This window comes from Tetrao urogallus (genome assembly GCF_951394365.1).
Source record: "Tetrao urogallus genome assembly, chromosome: 25".
NCBI lineage: Eukaryota > Metazoa > Chordata > Aves > Galliformes > Phasianidae > Tetrao > Tetrao urogallus.
The window spans coordinates 1,266,942-1,292,676 of record NC_136838.1 but is presented as its reverse complement, the minus strand read 5'-3'; the positions used below and the strand labels follow the sequence as shown (position 1 = coordinate 1,292,676).

The following is a 25,735-nucleotide window of genomic DNA, read 5'->3' as shown; positions in this document are numbered from 1 at the left end:
ACAATCCAGTACGCTCTACTTTTCTTCACTGGAGGCCCTTGCAGGTTAAGTTTTAAGTTAGAGTCAGTCATCACTTTACTTACAGCTGTCCAGCCCTCTGATTTGCCTGGACCTTGCTGAGTGAAGAGAAACTGCCGATAGCAGTGTGTGGGAGGCATTACTTTTGGAGCACTATGTTACTTCCATGGACACGACAGACTTTGCAGACACAGATACGTTCTGCTAGAGCACATGCTTTAATAACTTCCAAATCCTTATGGCTGGCTACATCTTCCAGTGTCAGAGTCTTTTAGAGTTTATGCCTTTCACTTCAGCTGCTCACTCAGGGCTCCCCGGTGACTCAGTACAAAAGTAAAACATCTCCACTGTGGAGTGGCATCTCTCCAAAAGAGAGGCATGTTGTCACCTCACAAGACAAGAAAGACTCTTCAGTTGACAACAGAGGACAAACTGATTTTTACCTACTTACAAATAGGGGGGTGGAAATGATAATTCTAAAATTCACTAAGATCAAGGGCTAATCAGCTGGACAAACACTCATCTGAGTAGCAAATCTCAGCAGGTTAAACTCCACCTGGTTACACAAAGCATCTGCACAAGCAACACCTAAACTTACTGCAGAGACAAGTTGCTGCATTCCTGCTCCTGCAATACAAAATAACCACGACAGAGTAAACGCGTGCTTTGGAGACACACACTGAAGATCTGCTGTGAGTCCAAGGACCACAGCCTCTCACTGATGAGTTGCAACTAACAAGTCATAAGTCATTCCAAGTGTTTTCATTACAGGATGCCAACCCACCTTCACAAGCATCTTCCTGTGAAGGAGAGCGAGCTGAAGGCCATTGCTAGGTGGCTACTGGGGTCAAAATGAAAACTAAAATGAAGCCTTACCTCCTGAGCAGCACGAGACAGTTCAGAGAAGATAAGGAATTACACAGCTATGAGGCAACTCCTATGTAACAGTCAGGCATGAGACTGAGCTTCACACAATGAAGCAGAGTACAGGGGCAATGCAATAAAATCACCCTCAAAAAACAATGAATGAATCTCACATTACACCAACAGCTTGTCAGCATCATAGCAGCAGCTACTTTTAACCTAGCACTAAAAATGCATAAAACAGTAACTATGTAAAAGGCATTGAAGAGTTTTCACTGTCAAAGTATGAAAAAGTAGGCTGCTTTGGTAGTGAGCAGTACACTTACAAATACTTCTGAGTATTTACCACTACAGAAATAGAGACTTGGGAGGGATGAGAAGAATCACAACAAGCTCCAAGCAGCAAACAATGGAGATGAACTTTTAAGTTGTATTTCTGAGCAACACAATGAAATGAGGTTGCCTTCATAGCCAGAGAAGGTTGAGGCAGAACACACACACAGCAGATACTGGAGGCCACAGAAGGAAACAGCACCTTTGAAGCTTTCTACAGTTAGAACACGACCTGAGCTGGGTCGTACAAATCAAGTCACGAAAGAATGAAAAACCACAAATATTAGAAGAGAACAAGGGAATCAAACAGGGAAGAAAGGAACACAGGTTGAGAGCTCCAGGCAAGCAGACGCTGAGAAGAAATGCAGAACTCTTGGAATATCCAGGATTCAACCACACAAAGAATTTGTCTTCCTCCACTTCTTAAAAAGTGCTGTCATTACACAAAATGAAAGTTAGAGATTAGAGTCTTAACAGATAAGAAAAAGGCATTATAGACTAAAAGAACTGGTAATGATGATACAGAAGCTAGGATTATAAGGCCCAATAAGTAACAAAGATCCTCCAGAGCTGTACACAATCTGTTCTTCTCACAGAAGATCCAGAGACAATGAAAAATCTTTACTGTTTCTGTGCAGTGTTCTTCTATTAAGAATGATGAGAAAATGTAGCAGCCACACTGGGCCCTTGGAAAGCATTCAATTAAAGGCAGTGCGCCTTGAAAACAGCTCAACTCAGAAAAACCTGCACCTCAAGAAGGAATTCTTGCTGTGACAGCACTGGTGACACAACATGAGAGCACTCTAGTGCAGAACCTAACAGCAGCTATATTTAAAACTCTACAGCCACCTGTATCTTTACAATTAAAAGACAGAAGCAATTACTTCCACACCTTTCAATCACACTGAACATGCCGTAGGTTAGAGGGCTTATTTTTGTTCTCTCTTCCACTATTTTCCCAATCTACTTTCCCAGCCGAGATAAACAATGAAGGACTCAAGTCCCCAGGTCTGCCTTATCTCAGTTGGAATAATCCTCAACTGGGCATTTTTTTATGAAGAGAGAAGGAATCAATCAGAGAGCTTCTTGTGGGTGAACACAGGTGTTACATGACCACTCTGGTGTGTATGAACCTGAAGAATTTATCGGTGCCCTTCGCAGTGATCTGCATCTCTTACACGTGCTGGGTGAGAACGCTGCTGAAATGCACTGAATTCTCTCCACTTGAGAGGAGGAACAGAAGAAAAGGAACAAAGAGAACCCAAGCACAAGCTGAGATTAAATTTTGCCTGGAAGCACAGTAACTAAGGAAAATACAGCACTGATGTCAATTCTAAGAGGTGATTTTACCATGACAAGGCAGAAAGATTGCTGGTAAATTCTTCCATTGAACAGCATAACACTAGAAGCTCGAACAGGTGCATGTGTATAAAAACACACAAGTTTGTGCATCAAAATCCTTTGGGCTTGATTAAATTTGCTATCACAGATCATAGGGAAGTCAGCCTGTGGCTGCTGTGGTCATTCAAAGTAAAGCAAAGCAGGCAGCAATAAGACTGGAGTGACTTGGAGAAACAGAAGTAGGAAATGCACCTCATACGGCAGCACAGTAATAATTAACATTTACCTGACTGAGAAGGAGGGAACTGTGTTAAGGATGAAGTTCTCTCCCGCTTCACAGGCGGACAGTAGCTCCCATCCTCTCGATCAGATTCTGCAGCAAAAACACAAAGTTATTTCTGGTTTCTATACATCTACCAGCATTTCTTAAATTTACAATCAAATTTCTTACCATCTCCATCTTCTGGACTCGACCCATCTGCTGATCTCTGAAATCAGAGGACAGGGACAATAAATCAGTGAACATTTCAGTCTTTCGGGGGTACACAGAAATGCTTTAACCAAAGACTTTCTTTATTGCCAATCACATACGTTCAAGGAAAACACACTGATCAGCATTTACCCACGCTGAATTTCACCTAAGCACTACAAATAACAGAATATCCCATTTACAAGAGACGCCTAAAAGTTCCTAACCAAGCACTCATCTTCTCAGCAGAGACTGCGATGATCAGCACACTTTTCTGTGTATTGAAAATGATAATTTTAAAGTCTGCTTTGGCCAAATCCAAATCTCTCACCCTGAAGATGTTATTTAGGAGTTCATAACAAAGCACTTTTTCTAACTAACATAACAGACATCAGTTCCTCCAAAAAAAAAAAAAAAAAAAAAAAAAAAGTGATGGAGAAACCTTCTTCAAAACCCCCTATGATGCTCTGATAGGAATTAGCAATGGACATTCCCCCAGCACCTTCCAGAGCACCAGAAGGAAAAGCAGGCAGCGTCACAGGCTGCCCTTTACCACAATGTTAGGTATTTGAAGAAAGTTTTCATATCTTGAGGATTTCTACATCACTTCCATTTGCACAGCTCACATCACTTCCCTGTTCCCACAGAACTGCCCACAAGGAATTTCGTGTGCTGCAGGAGGCGACTGGAGCAGCAGCACCACCTTCTCACCACAACATCCATCCACACACCTTCACCCTTACCTACGCAATACAGCTTTCAGTTTCAAGACAACAGAAGAGCACAGTGACTTTACCAGCATCCCAGTCCCACATCTCTGATATCTCAGTAAGGAATTAAGAGCTATTTACAGTTTTAGGAATATAGTTTCCCCCATATCACTCATCTGTCAATCCAACGCAGTAATACTGTTTGGTGACCCAAACCACCCCCACATAACTCACCAAGCAGTCCACATTACTGAAGCAAGGCTTTATTAGGCATACCTGTTGTCAATAAACACTACTTTCAGGAAAGATAAAGCTGAAGTGGAAAGTCAATGCCATTTTCTGTTCCAGCAATCAGTACTCCAAGTCAGAAAAAAAGCTCTTTTGTAAAAGAAAAAAAGCACCAGATACACCACAGTGCAAACTGCACACCTGTATGTGCAAACCTCCTTTAAAATCAACAAGTCTCCTCCCCCTGAATTCCAAAGCCACCTAAAACTGTTTAATGATACCCAAGCATCAGGAATACAGTACGCAATGTTGTCCCAAAAGAAGTCAAACCCACACAGCACAAGCTCCAGATTACCACGTCAGTTATCAGTTTATTAACAATGCATGCACAAGTAGACATGCTGTCACTACATTTAGTGTAAAAGGAGAATCAACGTCCCAAACTATCCTGTAACCCCTGGCAGAGCAGCTGCTGCACAGACAACAGACTTCCCAGTCTCATTCTTCTATCTCAGCAATAGATCACTTGGTATGCTACCTCCCATCCTTATCAATTAACACCCTTAAAGCTGTTGATTACTGCCTGCAAAATTAAGGGTTTGCTAATAACTCCAACCAGAAAAAAAGAAACTAACAGATTTACATCTTTCATAGACTTCAGAATTTAAATATCAGGGAAGAAAAAAAATCTCAATCCTTTAGGCTGATCCCTGTGCACAGACAGTCCAAAGACCATCACGCTGCTGTCAGCCTCAATCCTGGAACTTCTGCCTGCACATTTCAGACATCAGGCTGGATTTTCTATTTTTAAGTGAAAGAGAATAGCCAGAGTTTAAAAAGCATTTCACAGCAACGCTGTAATTATTACTATTTTTTAATACTTAGCTTCCAGCAGAAGACACATTGCATAACATATCTTAGGTTAAGTATTTAACTTCAAAATTCTCCTTTAGCATCTTACAAAGACACTTGCAGGCAGCACTCCATCAGGAGGGCGCTCACCAGTCAGGACAGCTCTGCCCCAGGAAATGTTTGCAGGCCATCACTTGGACTTCACAGCACTGTTTTTACACACAAGCTACACAACAGAATGAAAAGCCAGGACCACCTCACCTCATACAGAACCACTACAGTGACACCCAAATGACTTCCCTCTATTCAGCTGTTGGAAATCAGGAGCTGTGAGACAAACCAGTAATGCCTGATCTAGCTCCCAGCTTGCTCCCCCAGTGCAAGAGCTTCCTTACTTCTTTTCCCTGTCTAGAAATCCAGCTAGAGAAAAGATACAATTATTTCTCAATAGCAGTTTTGACATGTCTCTAATTAACCAAATTACTTTTTCTTACAAGACCCAACTGTCTTGTAAGAGTGAAAGTGAGCACAGATTAACCAGCAAGTACTCAAGTGCCATCACTGCACCCTTACACCCACTGCTTCCTCACACTGTTTCTGGGCCATTACATGCACTGCAGGTGCTACAGACTAATAGACACGAGCCTATGCCAACTGCAGCAAGTTTGGCAGCTGTTGTCTCTCCCAGTTGTTTGGTATCTTGTGAGGACTATTCATCCCAAATTGGGCCAAAAAGGCTCTCTTTTGGGCAAGGAAAAGCACATGTCACAGGTGGAGCAGCCTTCACAGGCAGAACTCAATGAAACACACCCAGCATGTGCAGTCACAAGGAGGAATGACGACTCACCTGCACCAGGAAAACACAGCTCAGCAAGCAGAAAGGATAAGCCCAACTTTAAAATTGCTCTGCAAGGCTGCAGGTAGCAGTCATTCAGTCATCTCATCTTTCCAAAAGTGTTTACCTGTGCCATTAGTAGAAATAGCTTACGCTGGAATTACTGAGAGCTTTCTCTATTAAGTACTTAATTTCAAAATTCTCCTTTAGCATCTGCCTTGGTGCCGTTAACCTGCTAAGTACATCAGTGGTTGGCACAACAAGCTGCAGCTCACAACCAAACAGCATCAGCTGCTCACTTGGTCAAGATATTCTGGCTGGGAAGGAATAAAGGATCCCCCTCCAGCTGCTATGAGGCACCACCTCACATACAGCTGCGTCTCACTCATCCACACGAGCCCTCAGCAAGTGCTCAGCTGACACAGTAAACTTTGCAATTCACCCTTTATGCAGCTCCTGCCATTCTGCCATCTAGGAGGACCCAAGCAAACTTCATTTCTACCAACCTTAGAGGGGACTAAGGAGATCACAGATAAACCAAGCAAGCTACGCTGCTTGCAGTTAACAGTAACAGACTCCTAGCAGAAGGGATGTGTCCTCCATCCCCTCAGCAGGTTTGCACTTACCCCTGCCACTTCCTGTTGAATAGGAGCAAGCTGGGCTGTAGCAGGACTCGGGGTATCACTGGCTGAGGCCACAGCAGGAGCAGGAAGATCAGGGTCACACTCCTCAGCTGGTTCTTTGTGACCCAGAGCATGGCGGGGGGACTCAACCTCTCCCTGAGGGTCCTCACCTGAATCCGACAAAGCTTTTTGCTCTGCAGGGGACTGGGAGTAAAAAAAGACAATGTCCCTTCAATGCAAAGGTGCCACCTGATGGAGCAGCCGTCCAAGTGAGAGGACATACTAATTCCTTCCTAAATTACCTTGTTGCAATGGCCTGGCAGAAGAAATTGCTTGCTGCTGAGGCATCAGTTAAGATATGCTAGGCCCTGCTGGCTGAATTAGTTTTCCTCCCCATAGGGAGCACCAGCTGGGGCAAATGCACTGCTTGGAAATTGGCTAGAACTGCTGCAGCACCCATCAGAGGAGCCCTGCTGCACCCTCAGGGCTCAGCTGCACTTCAGGCTGCTCAGACAGCTAGCTGCTTTAGCACCTGGTCCACAAGCAGCAATTAGACAGGACCCATAACTAATTGCACATTGCTAGTTCTTCTAACCATGTTTGAGGTGGGGTTGGCTATAAAGTAACCCACACAAATCTGTTGTTACAACATTCATACAGGACAATATCTTCCTCCATTCATGTGAGGGTGAATACCCTGAAAAGCAACAGAAATGTTTTACTTTGCAAATTAAGAAGTCAGTACACCTATCTCAATGCAGAGCATGATGGAATTCCCAGTGCATGGTTCTGGGATTTATCATTTGCTGTGTTCCCACTTCTGCCACAAACCTTTCAACTTCCAAACAGCAGCTCATAAACTGGAGGGGTCTGAAGTTCTCCAGCTGTGACATGGCCTGGTCTTAGACAGGAGCAATTATCAGTAAATGCCATTTTAACAGTGGGGTTATTTCAGTTCCGTCACGTTTTTAAGTGACAGTAATTTCTTGTAAGAGTTAAGAATCAAAAAGGTCAAAAGGGAGGGCAACACATTTCAGGTGAAGTTGGGGATGCTGAATATTCAAAATGCTTGTTTTTAAATAGGAAACTTACTAATAAGCCAAAACACTACCTTGAATCTCCACAGAATGGGAGATGTCTATTACTCTGAGACCCTTTTATTAAGGTAAGGCCAACTTTCAAAATTAGGAGTACTCCTCTTGTAGATCATTTGACCTCTCTTTAAAGGGAGACAGCCAAACAAATAAAATGCAAGAATAAAGTTTTCCACATCACAAACAATTGAAGCAGTTTATGTAATGCATGTTTATGTTATGTATGCATAATTATGTAAGCAGCAGCACCAGAAATGCCATTTTCCCTCACAGCTCGTGTTGCAGGTCCCCCCCTCCAGCCCTCTTGCTCTGAAGTCCCAACCCCAGCTCATTTCTCCCAGCCCTCTCCCCAGATCAGCAATCAGGCAGCTCAGCTCCCAGCAGCTCCAGCCTTCCTTCCCATGCACAGGCTGCACTCATCACACACCTCAGAATCACAGTTAGGTTGGAAGGGACTCTAAGGCCACCCAGCCCCACTCCTGCTGTGGGCTGAGTGCCTCCCCAGACCAGTCTGCCTAGGGCCCATCCATAGCCTGGGGCAGCTCCAAGGATGGGGCACCCACAGCTCTGGGCAGTGCCAGGGTCTCACTGCCCTCTGAGTGAAGAATTTCATCCTTACATCCAACCTCAACCTCCCCTGTTCTAGTTTAAAGCCATTCCCCCTTGTCCTATCACTATCGACCCACACAAAAACCACTCTCTCTCCTGGTTATAAGTTCCTTTCAGGTACTGGAAGGCTGTAAAGAAGTCTCTCCAGAGTCTTCCTTTCTCCAGGCTGAACACCCCTAGCTTCCTTGGCCTGTTCTCATAGCAGAAGTGCTCCAGTCTTCTGAGTATCTTCATGGCCTCCTCTGCATCTGCTTTTCATCCACTAGGACCCTCAGATCCTTCTCTGCAGTGCTGTCCTCAATGAATTCTTCTCCCAGTCTGGGTCCAGGATTGCCCTGGCTCAGGTACAGCACCTTGCACTTGGCCCCACTGAACATTATTCAGTTCACCTGTGCCCACTTTTCAAGCCTGTCCAGGTCCCCCTAGATGGCACCCCTTCTTTCTGTTGCATCTCCCACACCACTCAGCTCGCTGCCATCAAGACTTGCTGAGGGTGCACTCAATCCCACTTCTTTGCCATTATGAAGATGCTGAAGAGCAGCGGTCCCAAGATGGACCCTGGTCACCACTTGTCACCAGTCCCCATATGGACACAGATCCACTGACCACAGCCCTCTGGCAGCAATCACAGAAACACCAAGGTTGGCAAAGACCTCAAGATCACTCAGTCCAACCATCCACCCGTCCCCAATAGCTCTCACCAAACCGTGTCTCTCAACACAAAATCCAGACATTCCTTGAACACCTCCAGGGTCGGTGACTCCACCACCCCCCAGGCAGCCCATTGCAGTGCCTGCCCACTCTTTCGGAAAAGCAGTATTTCCTGACGCCCAGCCTTGAGTTAACTGGATCCAGTCAGGCTCCCAATTCTCAAACACAAACTGTTTTGGTATTTAAGCCTCCACTCCCTTTGAGCAGAACCAGCAAGCTTCCAAAGACACTGGGAGTTCAAAGACCACCATCCTTGTACATGGACCAAACCAACCTTGGGGTGAGCTAAGTGTCACCAGGGGTCAATGGAATGACTGGGAAACTGGACAGACACTGAGGTGAAGATGACTGGGAAAGATTTAGTGCCTTTAAGACAACAAATAGGGCATAGGAAAGGTTACAGAAGCATTCCCACACGAAAAATAGCTAAATGGCTTTGGATTCTTCAGAAATAATACATAATTTCTGGGGAACAGGAGCAGGAATACAGATCTGGAGCAAATGCAGAGACTTTGACAGCACAAGAGCTGCAGAATTAAAAACAGCCATTAATGCAATTACCCCTTTTGCAGAAAAACCTGATGCCAAGATGAATGTTCCTTAACCAAATTCATACAAATGAATTTTTTAAAGTGTACATATCAAATAGAACAAAGCCACTGCAAGAGACCAGCCTGTGCTAATAGGATATGATTTACATTAGAGAAGGCAAATCTGACAAAGGCCTCAAGATTTCTGCTCGCAGAACTCCAAGACATTTATGCAGCTGTTCTCAAAAAAGCACATTCAAAAGAAGCCACAGACTCCCTCTCAACTCTGTTAGTCTTCAGCCATACTCACTATCGGACGTATTTGCTGATCTCTTCACTTCAGAAATAACGTTAGGAAGTCAATTACAGCACATCACCTCGCTCAGCCAGATCAAACTAAAATTATTTCACTAAAATAAGCAAAAATAAAACATTCAGACTTAATACACAGAAGTCTGCTTGGCGACTCTGCTTCTGCTGTTTTACAGGACACAGCAAAAGAGACGTGGAAAAATACATAGATTAATGTGATGCAAAATATCACACAGGGAAGGAAGTAACATTCCTTTCAAGCAAAGACTGAATAAGCATTCTTATATCAGCCTGGTTTTACCCCCAGTTCTGAAGTTCACATGTCATGCAAGGCTCCTTTCCTCATCTTCCCCATCCACAGCCAGCAGCCCACAGAGATGGCTCCCAGTTTCCCAATCTTTTCCTGTTTCAGGAGCTGAACTCCCACTGCCATCTTCAAAAGCTTTCAGATACATCACCCTCCTCGTATTCCTCTGAAGCTTTGCCTTCTACAACAGTCACAAGCACACTTACGATTGTTCTTTCCATTGCAGCAGTGTGTGCACAACTCAGGCATCACTTTTAAGCACGCTGTCGACTTCCAGCACAGTTGAGTTACTCCACCTGACAGAATCTGGAGCAGCCATGCAATGGCTGCTAAGACAGCCTGCAAAGTGATACTGGTGCCTCTCCCTCAAGTTGCTTCCTCCACAATTTTTCTCTAACACCAGCCAAACCCAACAAGTCAAATCCACAACAAGAGTAATGGTTCATAACCCCTCCTCAAAACACCAGAAACCAAGCATTTCCAAATCACACAAAATCCAATTCAGACTTCAAGTCAATTCTAGACTTGTGCCCTGACCAACTTCCACATTTCTATGCTCAGGCATATGCTCTTGCTCGTGCCACCATTTTTAGAACATGTGGAGCTGAAAAGTCTATTATTAATGCTCCACAGTTAAGACCTGGATAACAGATTCAACATCTGAAGGATGTAAATCCTTGCTCACTCTACAACTAACCCTTAAGCTTTATGATCAGCTGCCATTCAGCCCTTTAGCACTGCATTGTTTTGTAGGGCCATTCAGGATGGAATGTGACCCAAGTACACAAACCACCCTTCTTCAGAGACATCCTTAAAATCTTTCCTTCCAAAAGTGCTCAGAAAAGCACACTGTAGCTCATGTGTAAGTTATCACCATAGATAATGGAGTAATAGTGATGTGTTATGCTTAACATAATGAGGTTGGGACTTGATTTTGCTTTTTGATCTTAACAGCTATGAGTCCTCAAAAGCTGATGCAATTTTCCAACCAGTGTCAGCAACAGAAACTCTGTTCTTCAGATAAAGGGCTGTCAATGTATTAAGCAGCAAGCAAGATAACTGGCCGGCATCATTCACATAGAAAGCTGAGGGAAAACTGAAAAACAGTTCTTGTAAGAAATTAAGGAGGTAAGAAATAATGGAGATGTAAATTCAAGAGATGTGGAAACAGGGGACAGCAGCAAGTGAAAGAAAAGCTCTAAAAGCCTGAAAGGACCAAATAAGTGATAATTAAAAAGCAAGGCCAATTATAAAGGAGTGCATGAGCCACCACTATGCTGTCTAATTTATTTCCCAACAGACCTACCTGGTCTGCTGCTTGCACCAACTCCTCAGAGCATCCAGAGTCACCGCGCAGAGCCATTCCTGCTCCTCCTGGAGACAGCAACTGTCTCAGGGAACAAAAAGACTCCTAAGTAAGATGGACTAGCCATGGGCATCCAGCTTCACACTGCCACTGTGTGCTACCACGAAACTTAGTTAAAAGACCCACAATTTGCTCCCTGAAAGCTGAATTAAGACATCATTCTGAGCCACCACTGTGTGTACTCTGCCACGTGAACACTGCAAGATCTGATCAGTTACTCAACTGCATACAAACCTGGCACATCAACTATCTTAAAGTTATTTTTTAAGTGTTACTTCAGGAAAAACTCCTCTGTTAACAGGCACCCAACAGCATCAACACAACACAGTACCTCCACCAGTTCCTAATGCACCTCTGCTCTCTGTGCCTGCATGTTGTTCGTTTCAGCCATGGGCCTCCACGCATCCCATCAGGATGGCACACAGCATCCACAGCAGTAGCTATGGAGATGAAATCAGATCTCCCTCCGCAGAATCCTGGATCACAGAGTGGTTGGAAGGGACCCTGTGCTGGGCTAGTTGCTCCCCACCACATCAGGCTGCCCAGGGTCCCATCCAACCTGGCTCTGGGCAGCCCCAGCAACAGGGAATCCACAGCTTCTCTGGGCAGCAGTGCCAGGACCTCACCGCCATCTGAGCAAACAATCTCCCCTCTTCTAGTTTAGAGCCATTCCCCTTTCTCCTATCACTATCTGTCCACATAAAGTTGGTCCCCCTCCTGCTTCTAAGTTCCCTTCTTCAAGTACTGGACAGCCACAACAGGGGTCTCCCTGGAGCCTTTTTATCCTCCATGCTGAACCACCCCACCTCTCAGCTTGTTCTCATAGCAGAGGAGCTCCAGCCTTCTGAACATCTTCATGGCACTCCCCTGGACCCATTTCCACAGCCCCACATCCCTTCTGTGCTGGGGCCAAGTACTGCAGGTGGGGCCTTACAAGGGCAGAACAGAGGAAGCAGTCCCCCCCACTCTCTGCCATCCCTCTGTTGGTGCCCAGGATATTGATTGGCCTTCAGGCTGCAAACACGCACTGCTGGCTCGTGCTGAGGATCCTCACCACCAGTCTGAAGAGACGTTAAATCTGCAGTCCTTTAAGATTCTTCCTGAGTATTTTCTTGAAGCCATATTACCTGCAGACCAACACAACCCAGCACTGGAGGCCTGCACTCTGTGTAGATGCTACACAACAAAACACAAGCTCCCAAGACCTGCTAATTTCGTGCTAAAGAAGCAGGCCAGCAAAGGAACGACAGCAGCATGGTGCTCTGCATAGGCTGCACATTAGGATCACCCCACTTCCAATTCAACCATGGAAGCACTGCCAAGCTGAAGGACACACAAGAACAAAACATGCCTGTGCAATTCAGAAGGAGCTTCAGGAACAGCCAATGCTGTGATCAGGAGCTCCTAGAAGGAAACGTGAACCAAACTAACGTCCCCTCTGCTTTTAAGTACGTGTAAAGTTGTCACTGTAAAAACTAAAAGGAATGAATGCCTCAAAAGTACCATCTACTATGGGATATATGTAGCTGTGTTAGCCAATACTAGAAAAAAAAAATAAATAAAAATCAGTAGGTCTAATCCCTTCTAATCTGATGAAAGATTTCAAGCACCTGCTGACAAACATGCTTACTAAACCCACGAGAAAGCTCAAGCCTGGCACTTGTTCCAAACCAAAGAGAACCTACCAATTACAGACAGTGCAGTGCTTCTCCTCAAACATTTGAGAGGGTATTTTGGTGGCACAGATGACAACCCAACCATTCAAAAAGACTTCTCTCAAAACAGCATTTGTACTTTTGAGGAAGTTTATTGTGAAAGACTGGCTATGAGGAGGGAATTGCCGCATGTAAGTGCTGCTGAAGCCATGAGGCAATGACACCTGATACCTTTGGGGCAAGAGAACACATCTGCACATCTGCTGATCCCCATCAGCTCCTGCTTAAGAAAAGGTAACCTTGATTATTATTTTCCAAATGTTGACATCTCTTACTCATTATTCACCATGGGTAATTTTAATACAGCCATTTCTTCATATTTTCCTACTTTCTTTCCCCCCCAAAAATTAGTTCTCAAGATCAGAAATTAGCAGACTTACCATTTGAACACAACAGTGCAAGAACAGCTACCTTAGCACTCATGCACACCATTCCGCGTCTCGGTTTCAAAGTGACAAGGCACGCAGCCTACACTGCACCCTGCCTGCATACATAGTTCTCCATTACATCTATTTCCATTTAGTAAAAATTTCCACTTAAGGGAAAGCCCCACTGCTTTCTTCAACGCTGCCATTCCTCCTGAGCTCAGCTCCTCCTGCAGGCACACACAAGCTCTACAGGGACACCCTGAGGAGCGGGTTGCCCAGGTGGCTTCCAAGTATTTCCAAGGAGACTCCATAACCTTCCTGGTGTGCACAGCTCACAGTGCTCCTTTAAGGCAGAGGGAGCCTCTGGGCTCTGCTTCGCACTCAGCGCCTCCCAGCCTGCCCACCCCACACTTCCACTGCCCAGCAGGCTGTGGCACAGCTCTGACCTCAACACTGCTGCTTCACATTCAGAAGCAGGGGACAGGCACACGTGGGTAGAGGCATCACCAAAGAAACTGGACACATCATAGCTTACTACACAAGGATACACGATATACAAATACACCGATGTGAAAAGCAATAATCCAGACCACGGGTTTTCTTTCTTTGCTCTATTATCAGAAAACTGCAAGCACTCCTTGGCCACCTGTTCTTTCAAGGTGCAGCTTTGAAGATAGTTTCTCTCCTCAATTTGCTCTGCTTTCTGTCTGAAGAGCTACCCACCTCTGGCATCATCATCACCTCTCTCCCCACCTACATCCCTCTGCTTCACCCTGTGCCTCCTTACAGCATTAATGCTCCACTGTCCACCTTCACCTTCAGAGAACACACCAGTGACTGCTCACCAAGAAACGTGGATTAGGGCTACAGGATGAAAAGCAGTGATATACATTATCAGCATCTCCTTACCTTCTGTGCTTTATCCTTCTGAAATACAAAGACAGGTGGAGCAATGGCAGGTTTTTCTGCAAAAAGAAAAATTGTTGTTTTTTTTTTCCAACCACATTAATTATTAACTAATATGACAGCTTTAAGATCTATGAAACTTTTACAGAAAAAACTTCAAGAATATAATTACATTTCAGTTACACAAGTTGCTTCCACAGGTTCCTAGCAAGACATAATTATTATAAGGACTTGATCTGCAAAAGGCAGAAGTGTATTAGGAACAGAAATACAACTAACAGGACTGGCACCCAAAAGCTGCACAGACTCTCTGCTCTCTCCAGATCCATTTCAGAGCAGCCCTTCCACCTTATGTGAGCGCATCAGCAGCAAGAGGCTCTTTGCTGAGAGTGTAACTCTTGAACATAAGTTTTGTCAGCAAAAGCTCCTCCTTTCCCACAGTACTGCACCAATGCAGTAGATAAGACAAGGGGAAATGGCTTCACACTAGAAGAGGATAGAACTAGGTTAGATGTTGGGAAGAAATCTTTTACTCAGAGAGTAGGAAGGGTATTTACAGAAAAGCAATTGCACCCAACTATTTACAAATAAACAATTTATACATATATAATTTTATATTTATAAAATAAACATCCTACGTACATTATTAGAGGTACCAGCCTTACGTGTGCAACTGGAAAAGCAGATCTGCTACCTACCTGAAGTTCAGATTGAAACATTAGCAGGATATGCTTCTAAATACACATAACATTCAGTTCAAGAGCAAAGCGAGTTTCTGGAATGAATGCTTGTTTTCCATTGCCCCTAATGATGCCAAAATGAGGGGGTAGGGGGTGAAGAGGAGAAATGGGTTTTCCTCAACCTTAACCAAGTGATTTCATGTGATGTATTCAAAGAAACTAGATGCATACTGTGCAGTCAGCAACCCTGCCCCATGCTCACAGGCCTGAGCAGGAGGACAGCATTTCAGTTTGTCTTCAGTGAGACACTGCTGCAGGGGAGGAATGCAGGGAGAGCCGTACCTGGGCTGACTTCTGTGCTAAAGCTCCATCGTGGCAATTATTTGGTTCTATGAACAAGATTAGGTACTTCACAGGACTGAAGGTGTAAGAACAGCCATTGGGTCAGCTGTGATGACAAAGTGAAGTGATTGAGTAATTATTTTGTTTGCCAGCTAAGAACTCTACATCACTTGAGGGCGGACTTTCCACCCTTCTAAGAGCCATATCCAGAAATAACAAAAACACTGTAACTGAATCTACCAAATCTCACACCTAACTGCTACACCTGCCCCAAAAGCTGAGTCTATGGCAATACAACAGCTCCTTCTGGAGGGAGCAGCCACATCCCCACAAGGCAGGGACAATTCTGGACTCCCCTCCTGGCCAGGTTTGGCTCATGCAGGGAGGAAGAGCTTACAACTTACGATCCTTCCCTTTAAGGCAATGAAAAAAAGAAGCATTTAGAGCATTTTAATATTAATTAATGACGCAATTACAGCAATGACAGCTCTGCTCACCACCATCCCATTGCAGCAGGCACATTCTTCACCACGGATCCAAAATCTACAATGCTGCTGAGGAGGTGTGAGTGCCCTGTTATAATGTTACACAGCTGCTTAGCAGGGGATGCTTGCACTGTATCAGCACTATTTTTTCAGATGTTAACCAATATTGTGCACTTAACTCCATTTCTGTTGCACGTATATAAAGCCTTTAAAGAGGTGACTGCATTTCTCATACAGACTCACTTCTCTGAGAAGCACACAAGGTCTGCTCTTTACATTGAAAAATACGAGCAGCGCTGGTAATTATATAAAGAACATCCTTCACTTCGTGTCCTCCCTGAGTTCTGCACCAAGAGCACATGCAAGAGCTCGCTTCATTCCAGCCCAAGGCAAGAGGAGCACTGCATTTCCTGACATGACCTTCAGAGCACACCGCACGTGTTCTGAGGAAGCACTTTCAGAAAAGGCTTTAAGATGAAGACATTGTCACCATGGATCACTCACTACCTCACTTGTTAAAAAATTACAAACAGGAACAAGTGCTGCTCTCCCTGACTGCATTTATGTATACACCATATTAACGAGGTAATATTTGATGCTTCCCTTGTGAAAGCACTTGCACTCTGCACAAGTCCTTTTCCATACTGCTTTTCAGTAAACAGGACAAAACCAATCCCTTGTAGGACATTCTCTATTATTCCAAATATCTGCCTCAAACCAAACCCCCCTGCAGAACCACCTCACTGCCACTCTAAATTCCAGAACCATTTTATTTCTCCTCCTCCCAAGTGCTTTTCCCAGTCACTACCACCACAGAGGTGACAAATTTTGTCTCAATTCTGTTCTTCTCCCAGACTGATGTCACCATACGCTGTGCTGAAAAAGATTTATTGGATGAGTGACCAACACAAGCACAAGCCGTATTTCCACATCAACTCAGTGTGCTTCCATTGCACCAGGCACCATCAGGTTCATCACAGAACAGAGCTGTCAGCCATTTCGCTGTCTAGTCATTAGCAATGGATATGCCTCATGTATTACCACAGATACACTACTAAACCTACTCACCTTGCTTCACAGGCCTTGAAAACCAAGTCAGAGGCTACTCCCTCATCTGCTCAGAGGTATCACATCTTCACATCATGCATTCTATCACGAGGTTTTTCCTTCTTCCGCTCTGAGGCACATACAGCTGTGTCTGAGGCTACAAGGTCAGCCATGCTCCCTCCAACTAGACAAAACGTGACCTCATTTTACCCCTCCAACAGCTGACATCCACACAACCATAAGGGTTGAGTGTTATTTTTGAAATACAAAGTTCTGAGCCTTCACTGCAGCATGAAAGGACCCATAACTGAAAAACCCCACGGATATTGAGTGCACAAATATAAAAAACGTGTCTTTATGAACCCATTTTTGATGGCACCTACAACACTGCAAATGTTTTCTTCTGGAACTTCATTCCAACTTACATTTAGAAGTGCAGCAGTATCTGACTGCAAGGAAACCAGGCAAGCAAGCCTTTGCTTGGATCTACAAAGTGCAATGCATTCAAGCTGAAAACACGTGCCTTGACTTGAGCCCATCATAATGTACGAATGCAGAGAAAAAATTTGATCATACCCACAAACAATGAAGTGTTAACAAGGATAAGGGCAATTAGACTGTTAACTCATGAAAGAGATTCAGAGTGATAATTTATTGCTTACCTGTGGGTCAGCACATGAACTGCAATGCACTACAGAAATTGTTTTAAGGAAATGTTACATGTGCAATTCCTATTACAGAATGGCCAGGGTTGGAAGGGACCTCAAGGATGATGAATCTCCAAAATACATAATGGATGTTCTGAATCTCAACTTCCAGAGGATATTTTGATACCCAGAGGATATTTTCTGAGGATGACATCGAGGAAGAGATGCTGAGAAAACAGACAATAAGCTGAGAGGAGCCCCTCCCCAGGAGCACAGATCCTTGCTTTGCCCTGCAAGAGCACTTGTCTATGAGAGGAACTCTTCACTTTCATTCCCAGCTCTCCCAAGTCTTCTTTAGTACATTACAGTCTACTGAATTCTAGAAATTTGGGATATTTCTGTTGAAGCGAGGATCTCCTGCACTGTTCGAGAGCACTGAGTTGTGGGCTTGTTCTGCTCCTTGGGGGATGTGCATGGGGGGAATCTTCACACATCTTTCCTCCATGCATGTTGTATCCGTTTACTGTGCTAACACGGCTGCAGACCCCAGGAAAACACAGCAGCAAACAGATGCACACAAATCAGCACATAAGCAGAAAGGAGAAAAAAACAGGTTGATATGGAAATATAAAGGTACTTCTCCACAGGTTTAAAACATCAAGCATACATGGGGCAGGGAAAGAACGCTCCTCAGAAAATGCTCACATCACCTCCAGTGCTCCAGGCTCTGGTCCTTAAGGGAGAGGCACGACACATTAAGAAAGCCCAGCAGTAACATCCTGAAAGACCAGGGCACAGACACTGATTTTCATGGACATGTTACAATTTGCTTTCATTCCTCCACTTTCCACCTCAAAGCACTGCAAGCTCTAAAGAAGAGCTGAATTAACCCTGCGAGGAGCAGCACAGAGCCTTCCCAACTCCTCCCTTCCTTACACTTTTCTGCTCATTCTCAGAAAGACCAGCTCCAGGATGGCTTAGTTCATTAACAGACCCACTTAATTATCAAATAACTCATTTCAGAGTTGAAATAAGACACTATCCTTCTGCTACAGCTGCCAGAGCCCAGCCTACACCCAACCCAGAGCAGCACATCCTTTCCAGCTCAGCTGGAGCAGAATGGGCACCAAAATGGTGTAAAGCCAACACACAAATAAACAGCAAAACCAGATGACAATCAGCTAAAAAGGAACACAAAGGGGGAAAAAAAAAAAGGCTGAGGGGAATCTCCACAGACTGGGCTATGGGAAGCACCAATATGCATCCCTGCCAAGGCTGGGTGTGAGATCAGCACGCTGCATCAAACCAGCTGCAGAAGAACTAGAGTGCTGCTAAGGATAGAAGGAAAAAGTGACTATTCTGATGTTTCAGAAGGTTTTCTTAACCCTTCCATCAGATTTGGGCAAAAATGAATATTCAAAAATATCTGGAAAAAAACAATGGGCAAAAAAAGAAAAACAAATTAGTTGCAAACAGAATTAAGTGCTGGTTATACAGACTGTAAGCATTCTCTCAGCATACCTTACTTCCTTAGCACCCAATCCGCTCTTCCTGCTTGCTCTGATACCACTCAAAACTATGAAATAGCAGCTGAATTACACACGTATAGGAGCCCATATGGTATCAAACCTGGAAAATAACTGCAGGTGTTCTCTTCATACTGCAGTATGGAAAAGTAGTGGAACCTAAATCTGTGTCAGCTGAAAAATATTCAATGGCAACAGCTTAGAAAGAAAAAAAACAAAAAGATGTTCTAAAGAATGCAGGTAAGCAGAAGATATTTGAGAACACCACCACACGAAGATAGGGTATTTAAGGAATAAAGTTGTGTGCACAATCAGATAGAATGCAGCTATACAGTTCCCCACAGACAAACGCCTCTCCAACATTCCCCAACAAATGCCACCTGGTAAAATAAAGACATTTGAAACAACAGTACTCACTAAAGTAACTTCTTCCTTGCTTTAAAAGCTTCTGCTGAATGAAATCAAATGTAGGATCGTCACTGCTATTACATTTAATAGTTTAGGGGCTGTGTAAAGAAAAAATAAGTTGTGTAGCAAGCAGAAAGAAATGCCTGTCCACAGGCAGTGGCTTACAGAGCCTTTGCACAGGAAGCTTTGGCCACTGCCACCTCAGAAGTAACCTTCTTATTGCGATGGGTGCCAGCTCAGAACATAAGGACAAGTTCCTCTGACTAAAGGCTGAATCTAAATCTAAAATAATTCAAGGTTAAATTTAAATTGTGCTTATTTCAGCAAAAATATTCTGCAACCTCAATACATGCAAGTTGCTCAGTGCAGAAGGAGCTAAAAAAGAGACCCCGCATTTGTTGTTTCACAGAACTGCAAAGGGGCAGAAAACAAAACAAGACTCTTCTTTTCCCATAGCTATGAATAGACTGAAAGCAAGAAGAAAGCTACGAAGCCAACAGCTGATCACTGAAAAAGACCCCACAAGCAAAGTCCAATCATACTTAATGACACTGGATCATTCACATCCAGAGTTCACCAATGAAGTCATGGTGAATATAAGTTACAACAGGATGGTGGGGGAAAAGAGGAAAAAATATACTTCTAGATACTTGTGCCCCACTTTGAGAGCTCTGCTTTCAAGATGTAAAGCATGTGACAGTCTGGTTCATCTTCAAACCCTTTTTGCCTCTGATCATATGAACAAGCAGGCAACTTCTACATAGCAGTGCTACAGCTGGTATGGGAATGTAGAGTGCTTTCTACATATCTAAGATTAATTAGAAAGTTTTTACCACTTTTAAAGCACAAACCTCTTGTGTCTGCAAAGAAGGTGTTATTTCATCTCCCAAGTCCTGGTGGCATCAGCAGGTTTCCCTCTGCTTTAGATAGTTTCATTTCAGCTACTTGACATAAAGCAAATGTTACATACCAGGAATGGGGAAAAAATAAAGCAGCTTATTCTCAGCAGATGAGGAACCAGTGAAGAAACCCAACTATTTTGCAGTGGAGGTATTTACAGAGCACTCCAAAAGGTGACAACAACAAACTGCTGCAGTTCACAGACCGTTATCTCGTAAACCAACATTGCTTGGTTCCTACAGAAGTGCCAGAGCTTGCCAACACAGGGAGTGCAGCACAGGCACCCACTGCTCAGGAAATAGGAAGGAAGCAATCACACACTGGCCCTGAGAAAAGCTTATACCTCTTCAGTGACTGAAAAGAAATAATTCACGCTCAACACAAAGAGATCCTATCAGCCAAAGCACAGACACAGGAGCAAGTCAGTCATATACAAACGCTGAGTTGTACATTAACTACAGGTTAATGAGAAGAGCATTAAGGTTTAAGTCAGTGCAAGCCCAAGAGGAAGTTTTCCAGTTCTCCATCATATGTCACAGACAGATTTGTGGATAACGAGTGCCAGTTTCAAATCACGATCCGGCTAAAAAAAATAAATCACTGAATGTCACATCAAAGGCTTTAGAGACAATTCCTAATATCATTCCATACCTATTTCATATGATAACAATTGTGTATACAATTCCAAAATATTCCAGAACTGCTTTTCAGAGCTTCATGATGCCAATCCCTCAAGCCTTCATTCCAATCTGTAATGGAACTTCCAGCAGTGGAGAGGAGCTCGCCTTCTCCCCTTCATTAGCACCACACTCAGCAGCTCACCTCCCTCGTGGCAGGGATTGATTCCAAGACTGGATCTGTTCTTTGGAAGCTTTGTAACGGAAGAAACTCGGGAAGGTGCCATTAGAACCCCCTCATTCTTCACTCCCTTCTCAGAAGAGGACCCCTCCCTCAATCCAGCACCCGTGTGCCAGGATGCAGCTTGACATCAAGCCACTACCAAGGGATACAGGTGCAGCTTCACCAACACAACAGAGGAGGAAAGGCAAGTTAAAGGAAAATTGTAATGGAACAAATAGATTGAGGACAGCGTGGTAGTTCTGAATCCTACGAAGAAATGGATCGTAGGCTGTCCATTAAAATAGCTTAAAGGACACCGGTAGAACACTTAGTGCTAAGTCACCACTGAGGTGTTAAGACTAAAAAGTCAGAACCTGGGAAGTAAAACTAACCAGCATACTGTCAGAAAAGGAAAAAACTATGAATAAATAGAAACAAAGGAGTGCCACAGAAAAAGCATCACACTGAATGATTTCTGTATGTGTGAGCAGAAAGGATATGAGCAGAACAGACCAAAAGACAGAGGAAGGTTCACTGCAGAACTCAGATGGGTAAGATCCCAAGCAAGTTTCACTTGCAGGAACCAACAAGAAAAGCTATTGCTTAAGCATGCTAAGGAAAAACAATCTGCAAAAATGACCGAAACCACTTTCTACATATTTGTGCCTACTATGTGTCAAGAACTAATTAGCATCACACTTCATTATGAGGTATGGTTGAGAAAGTGCTGCTGTACTGCCCAATTTGTTTTAACCACATGTGAACATTTAACCAGCAAACACTTGAAACAGAAAGACCAATGTAAAGTAGAAGGTTGAAGAAATATTTGTAAAGAAACAGTTGTTTCACATATTCAAATGAAAACACCCAGGTGTGGGGAAATAGGACATTCACACACAGGCCAGAAAAATCTAACAGGAATATGCTTAAGAATGAGGAGAAAGTGATGAAAGTCACCGTGGAGCATCACTGAAATGTCAGAGACCACAAACAGTGCAAACAAAGATTACTGAAGACACCGACTTCCTGCAGAAGGATGCCACTGCCATAAGCACATGTGGTTGCACTGCTGTGCAAAAAAATCAGATACTTCAGAAATGGAACCAGTGGAAAGAAAGCTAAGACCAGAAAACGCATCCAGCTACATCAGAACTGAGCTGGTCCTGCTCCACCTCAAGGAAGTTGTACTTGAGAGAAGAAATGTAACGGGGAAGGATGAAGATGATAACTCCGGAAAGAGACGCGAGCTAAAGAGATCTGCAGGTGAGGGGACTCACTGGAGTCAGGGAAGTGTCTGAAGGGAGAAAGAGGAAAGAAAGATGAGATGAAAACATACAGATGATACCACATTGTGATTCTTGTTTTCCCTCATAGAAAGGCTACAAAATTCTGCAGACATACAGGGCTAGGAGCATAAACACAAGACAAACCAGATAATGAATGCTGATAACTTAGAACATGACTTACAGTTTAATGCTCCCTCTCAAACTGGGAATTGAAGTGAAGGGCTTGCATGAGCCACAACAGCCATTCCCAAACTTCTGGTGCTAAAAGAACACCGCGAGAGATCAAAATTCATTGTAAGGTCCTACATATCATCATCAAGTTTCTCACTAATAACCATAACGTATTTTACTGCTGCTCTCACAACTACTTATTGGGCCTTCTTGAGTACCGACAGCATCTCTTCAGTTGGGGAGCCAACAACTCCACATGTGCTGCATCAGAGGATTCACTCAATGCTTTCAGTGTAACGCTGTGGTCAGCTGCAGGTGGGATCCCATCCAAAAGTTATGCCTACCATAGATACTTCCCGCTGGAGGACGTTAACATCAGAGCTGTAAACAACCACTGGTAGAAAGCCTGAGCATCAGGAAAAAATCACTGTGTGAAAGCACTGTGCGTTTTGTATCCTTCAGCACATTCAACTCCTTCTGTGAGGATGAGAAGGGAGTTGCACCCACCGCCCCCAGGCGTCGCTCCTGAGGGTGGGACTCTGGGAGAAATGCTGCAGGCTGATCTGGGCCCACGGAGAGCTGCCCAACCTGCTGATACCCGATGTTATTTAAGCAGCAGCCTGCACCCCTTGGAGCTGAAACCTCACACACCACCCCTGTACACCCCACAGCACTCCAACTCCTCGGAGTTCTTTACTCCCAAGCTTTTTAAGCCAAGAAACGTCGGTTACACCTCACCCGGCCGCACACAGCAGCCTCAAGGGCTCGCCGTGCCAGAAGGAGCAGCAGCAGTAAGGGCCGGGGCAGCCAACAGCCCCGCTCGGGGCAGCCCTCCTCCCGCGGAAACCGCGCAGTTGGGAGCCGGCAGGAGGCCCCGGGGCGGAGCGGGGGGCACAGCGCGGCCCGGCGGCGCCGCCTTTGTCCGGCCGCTCACCCGAAGGCCGGGGCGCGGGGAGGCCGCGCGGAGGCGGTGCGCTGAGAGCGGCCGGGAGCGGATGGAGGGGACCGAGTGGGACGGACGCGCGGCGGGCTGCGTGCGGCCGGGCCCAACCAGCAGCGCCGTGCACGGCGGCGCCCGCCTACCTTCGTTCGCGAGGTCCGCCATTTTACTTCCTCAATCACGCCCGAAATGCATCGCGCAGCCGGACGGCTTCCACCACCGGCGGGCCGCGCCGCGCATGCGCCAATTTACGGCCGCGCCGCGCATGCGCGATCGGCCGGCCGGGCGGGGGGCGGGAGCGGAGTGGCGGGTGGCTCCGCGCATGCGCAGGGCAGGCCGGGGTGTGGTGCGTGGCACCGCCTCAGGGCGGGCGCACTGGGCTGAGGGCTCAGTCCTGCTGTCAGCTGCCCTTCTGTCAGCAGCGCAGCGGTTCGGTGTTGGCCGTGCTGTTACATGGTTCTTTAATTACCGTTTACTACTTGAGGCATTGTGTCCCAACTCTGCTCTTCTGGGATTTACTGGACTTTAGTCCTGCCTTCAGCTATGACGAAGTGAACTTCGAATTTCCCACAGGCCGTACTCCAGACAGAACTCGGACCATCTCAGACTGCTGCTGCATCCCAACAGCCGCTTTTTTACTGTTCTCTGGCAGCTTACATAGAATCACATGAGAACTCCCAGCCCACCCACGCTCTTCTGACCCCACGAAGGGGCTGTAAGCCTGTGTCAGTCATAGAATCCTAGAATCACAAGGTTGGAAACACCTGCAAGATCATCTTGTCCAACCGCCCTCCCATCACCACTGCTACCACAAGCACTAAACCGGATCTTGCAGCTCCTCATCCATACGCCTCTTGAGCACTGCCAGGGACGGCGACTCCACCACCTCCCTGGGCAGCCATTGCAGCACCTGACCACCGTCTGAGAGAAAAAGTTCTTCCTTGTGTCTAACCTAAACCTCCTCTGGTACAGCTTGCGGCCATTTCCTCAGGTCCTGTTTGTTGCCAGTGAGTCATTTATTACCTTCAATAGGTCTTGAAGCTGAGGGGAAGCCACATCCATGCTCAAGGGATGCTTTAAGCAACAGAGTCAACCTCTCACTCGAAGTAGAGACCTGAGGCAGAATGAAAATACTATCAAGCTTTTCATTGCGTTCCACCATCCTTTCCTTGCTTAAACTAACTTTCCTCTATATGACGTGTGATGCTGTGTGGGAATACAAGAAAAACTGTTCAGAGCAGAAGCTGTGGAGGAAAATAAACAGCATGAGAACCAAGGACACCTCTAGAAGAAGAAAGAACATCTCATGGCTCGGATTGAATAAGTGCCTGTGTGAATGGTTGAAGAGTGTTTCGTAGAATGCTCTGTTGACTTGTAAAAGTGGATGGGAAAGTTGTAGGGGTGGATGGGAAAGCTAGAAAAAGAAAACTTGTGAAGGTATATAAGTGATGTGAGAACTTGTAATAAACGATTTGGATCACTCACATCTGAGACCGTGCATCAGATGCTGCAATGCTGTCCCAAGCAAATCTCCCCCAAGCTCTCTGAAGACAGAACTCCAGCCATGGGATCAACAGTCAGAGCTGCCCTTGAGGATGGTGGCACAGCACGTTGTGTATTTCCCAAGGACCCACACACCTGAGATGAGAGAGCTCACTCCCATTTCAGCCTCTGAATCCTGTAGCATCACCTGCTTGTTGCGATGTTGTGGATAGCATTACCCAAGAGGTGCACAAAATGAAGGAAGAAATCTTGTTCTAACACTGGGATCAGCATAGATCAATGTTGGAAGACAGAGCAGGGAATGTTGTTTTGTTGGCCAGCTTTACAAGCTCCTGAAGCAGGTACCAAGAAAAGACCCAGGAATAACCATGCTAGGAATGCTAGTTCCAGTGTTAGGAACTCTTTGGTTCCAGTTTCTAACATAGGACTCCAGCTTCCTGAACTACATGTGTTAGTACATGTGATTAAGTGAAAACCCTTCTGATTCATCTAGTCACGTACTGCAGAATGGGCAGCGTAACGGATTGCATGTCTCACTGTCACTCTTCAGTGAGAAAGTTCCCATCAGAAGAACCTCCATTTTGACAGGGAAGTTCACTATGATATCTAGGGTACATCAACAATTCCTAACTGTGTCGAGCACATCTAATACAAGTAGTTGTAACAGCAGGGCTTCAATAAGCTCATCAGTGAAAACAACTCAGTTTTCAGCAGTGATGAGGTTCAAGAGACAGTTTCTGTGTTTTGTAAGATGAGCACCAGATGGTCT

The 25,735-nt window shown here is 45.0% G+C and overlaps 1 protein-coding gene across 1 annotated transcript in view; it reads right to left on the bottom strand.

Moving 5' to 3' along the window:
• The window catches only part of RANBP3 (RAN binding protein 3), a gene marked incomplete at both ends in the record, with an annotated part of 37,785 nt that extends 14,157 nt beyond the window's left edge, over nt 1-23,628 (bottom strand). Inside the window, 5 exons of the mRNA XM_079546633.1 lie at nt 2,843-2,929; nt 3,008-3,044; nt 6,277-6,477; nt 14,195-14,250; nt 23,607-23,628. Coding sequence (XP_079402759.1) covers nt 2,843-2,929; nt 3,008-3,044; nt 6,277-6,477; nt 14,195-14,250; nt 23,607-23,628 — 403 coding nt within the window. The remainder of the gene's footprint in view (nt 1-2,842; nt 2,930-3,007; nt 3,045-6,276; nt 6,478-14,194; nt 14,251-23,606) is intronic.
• Nucleotides 23,629-25,735: the final 2,107 nt, after the last annotated feature.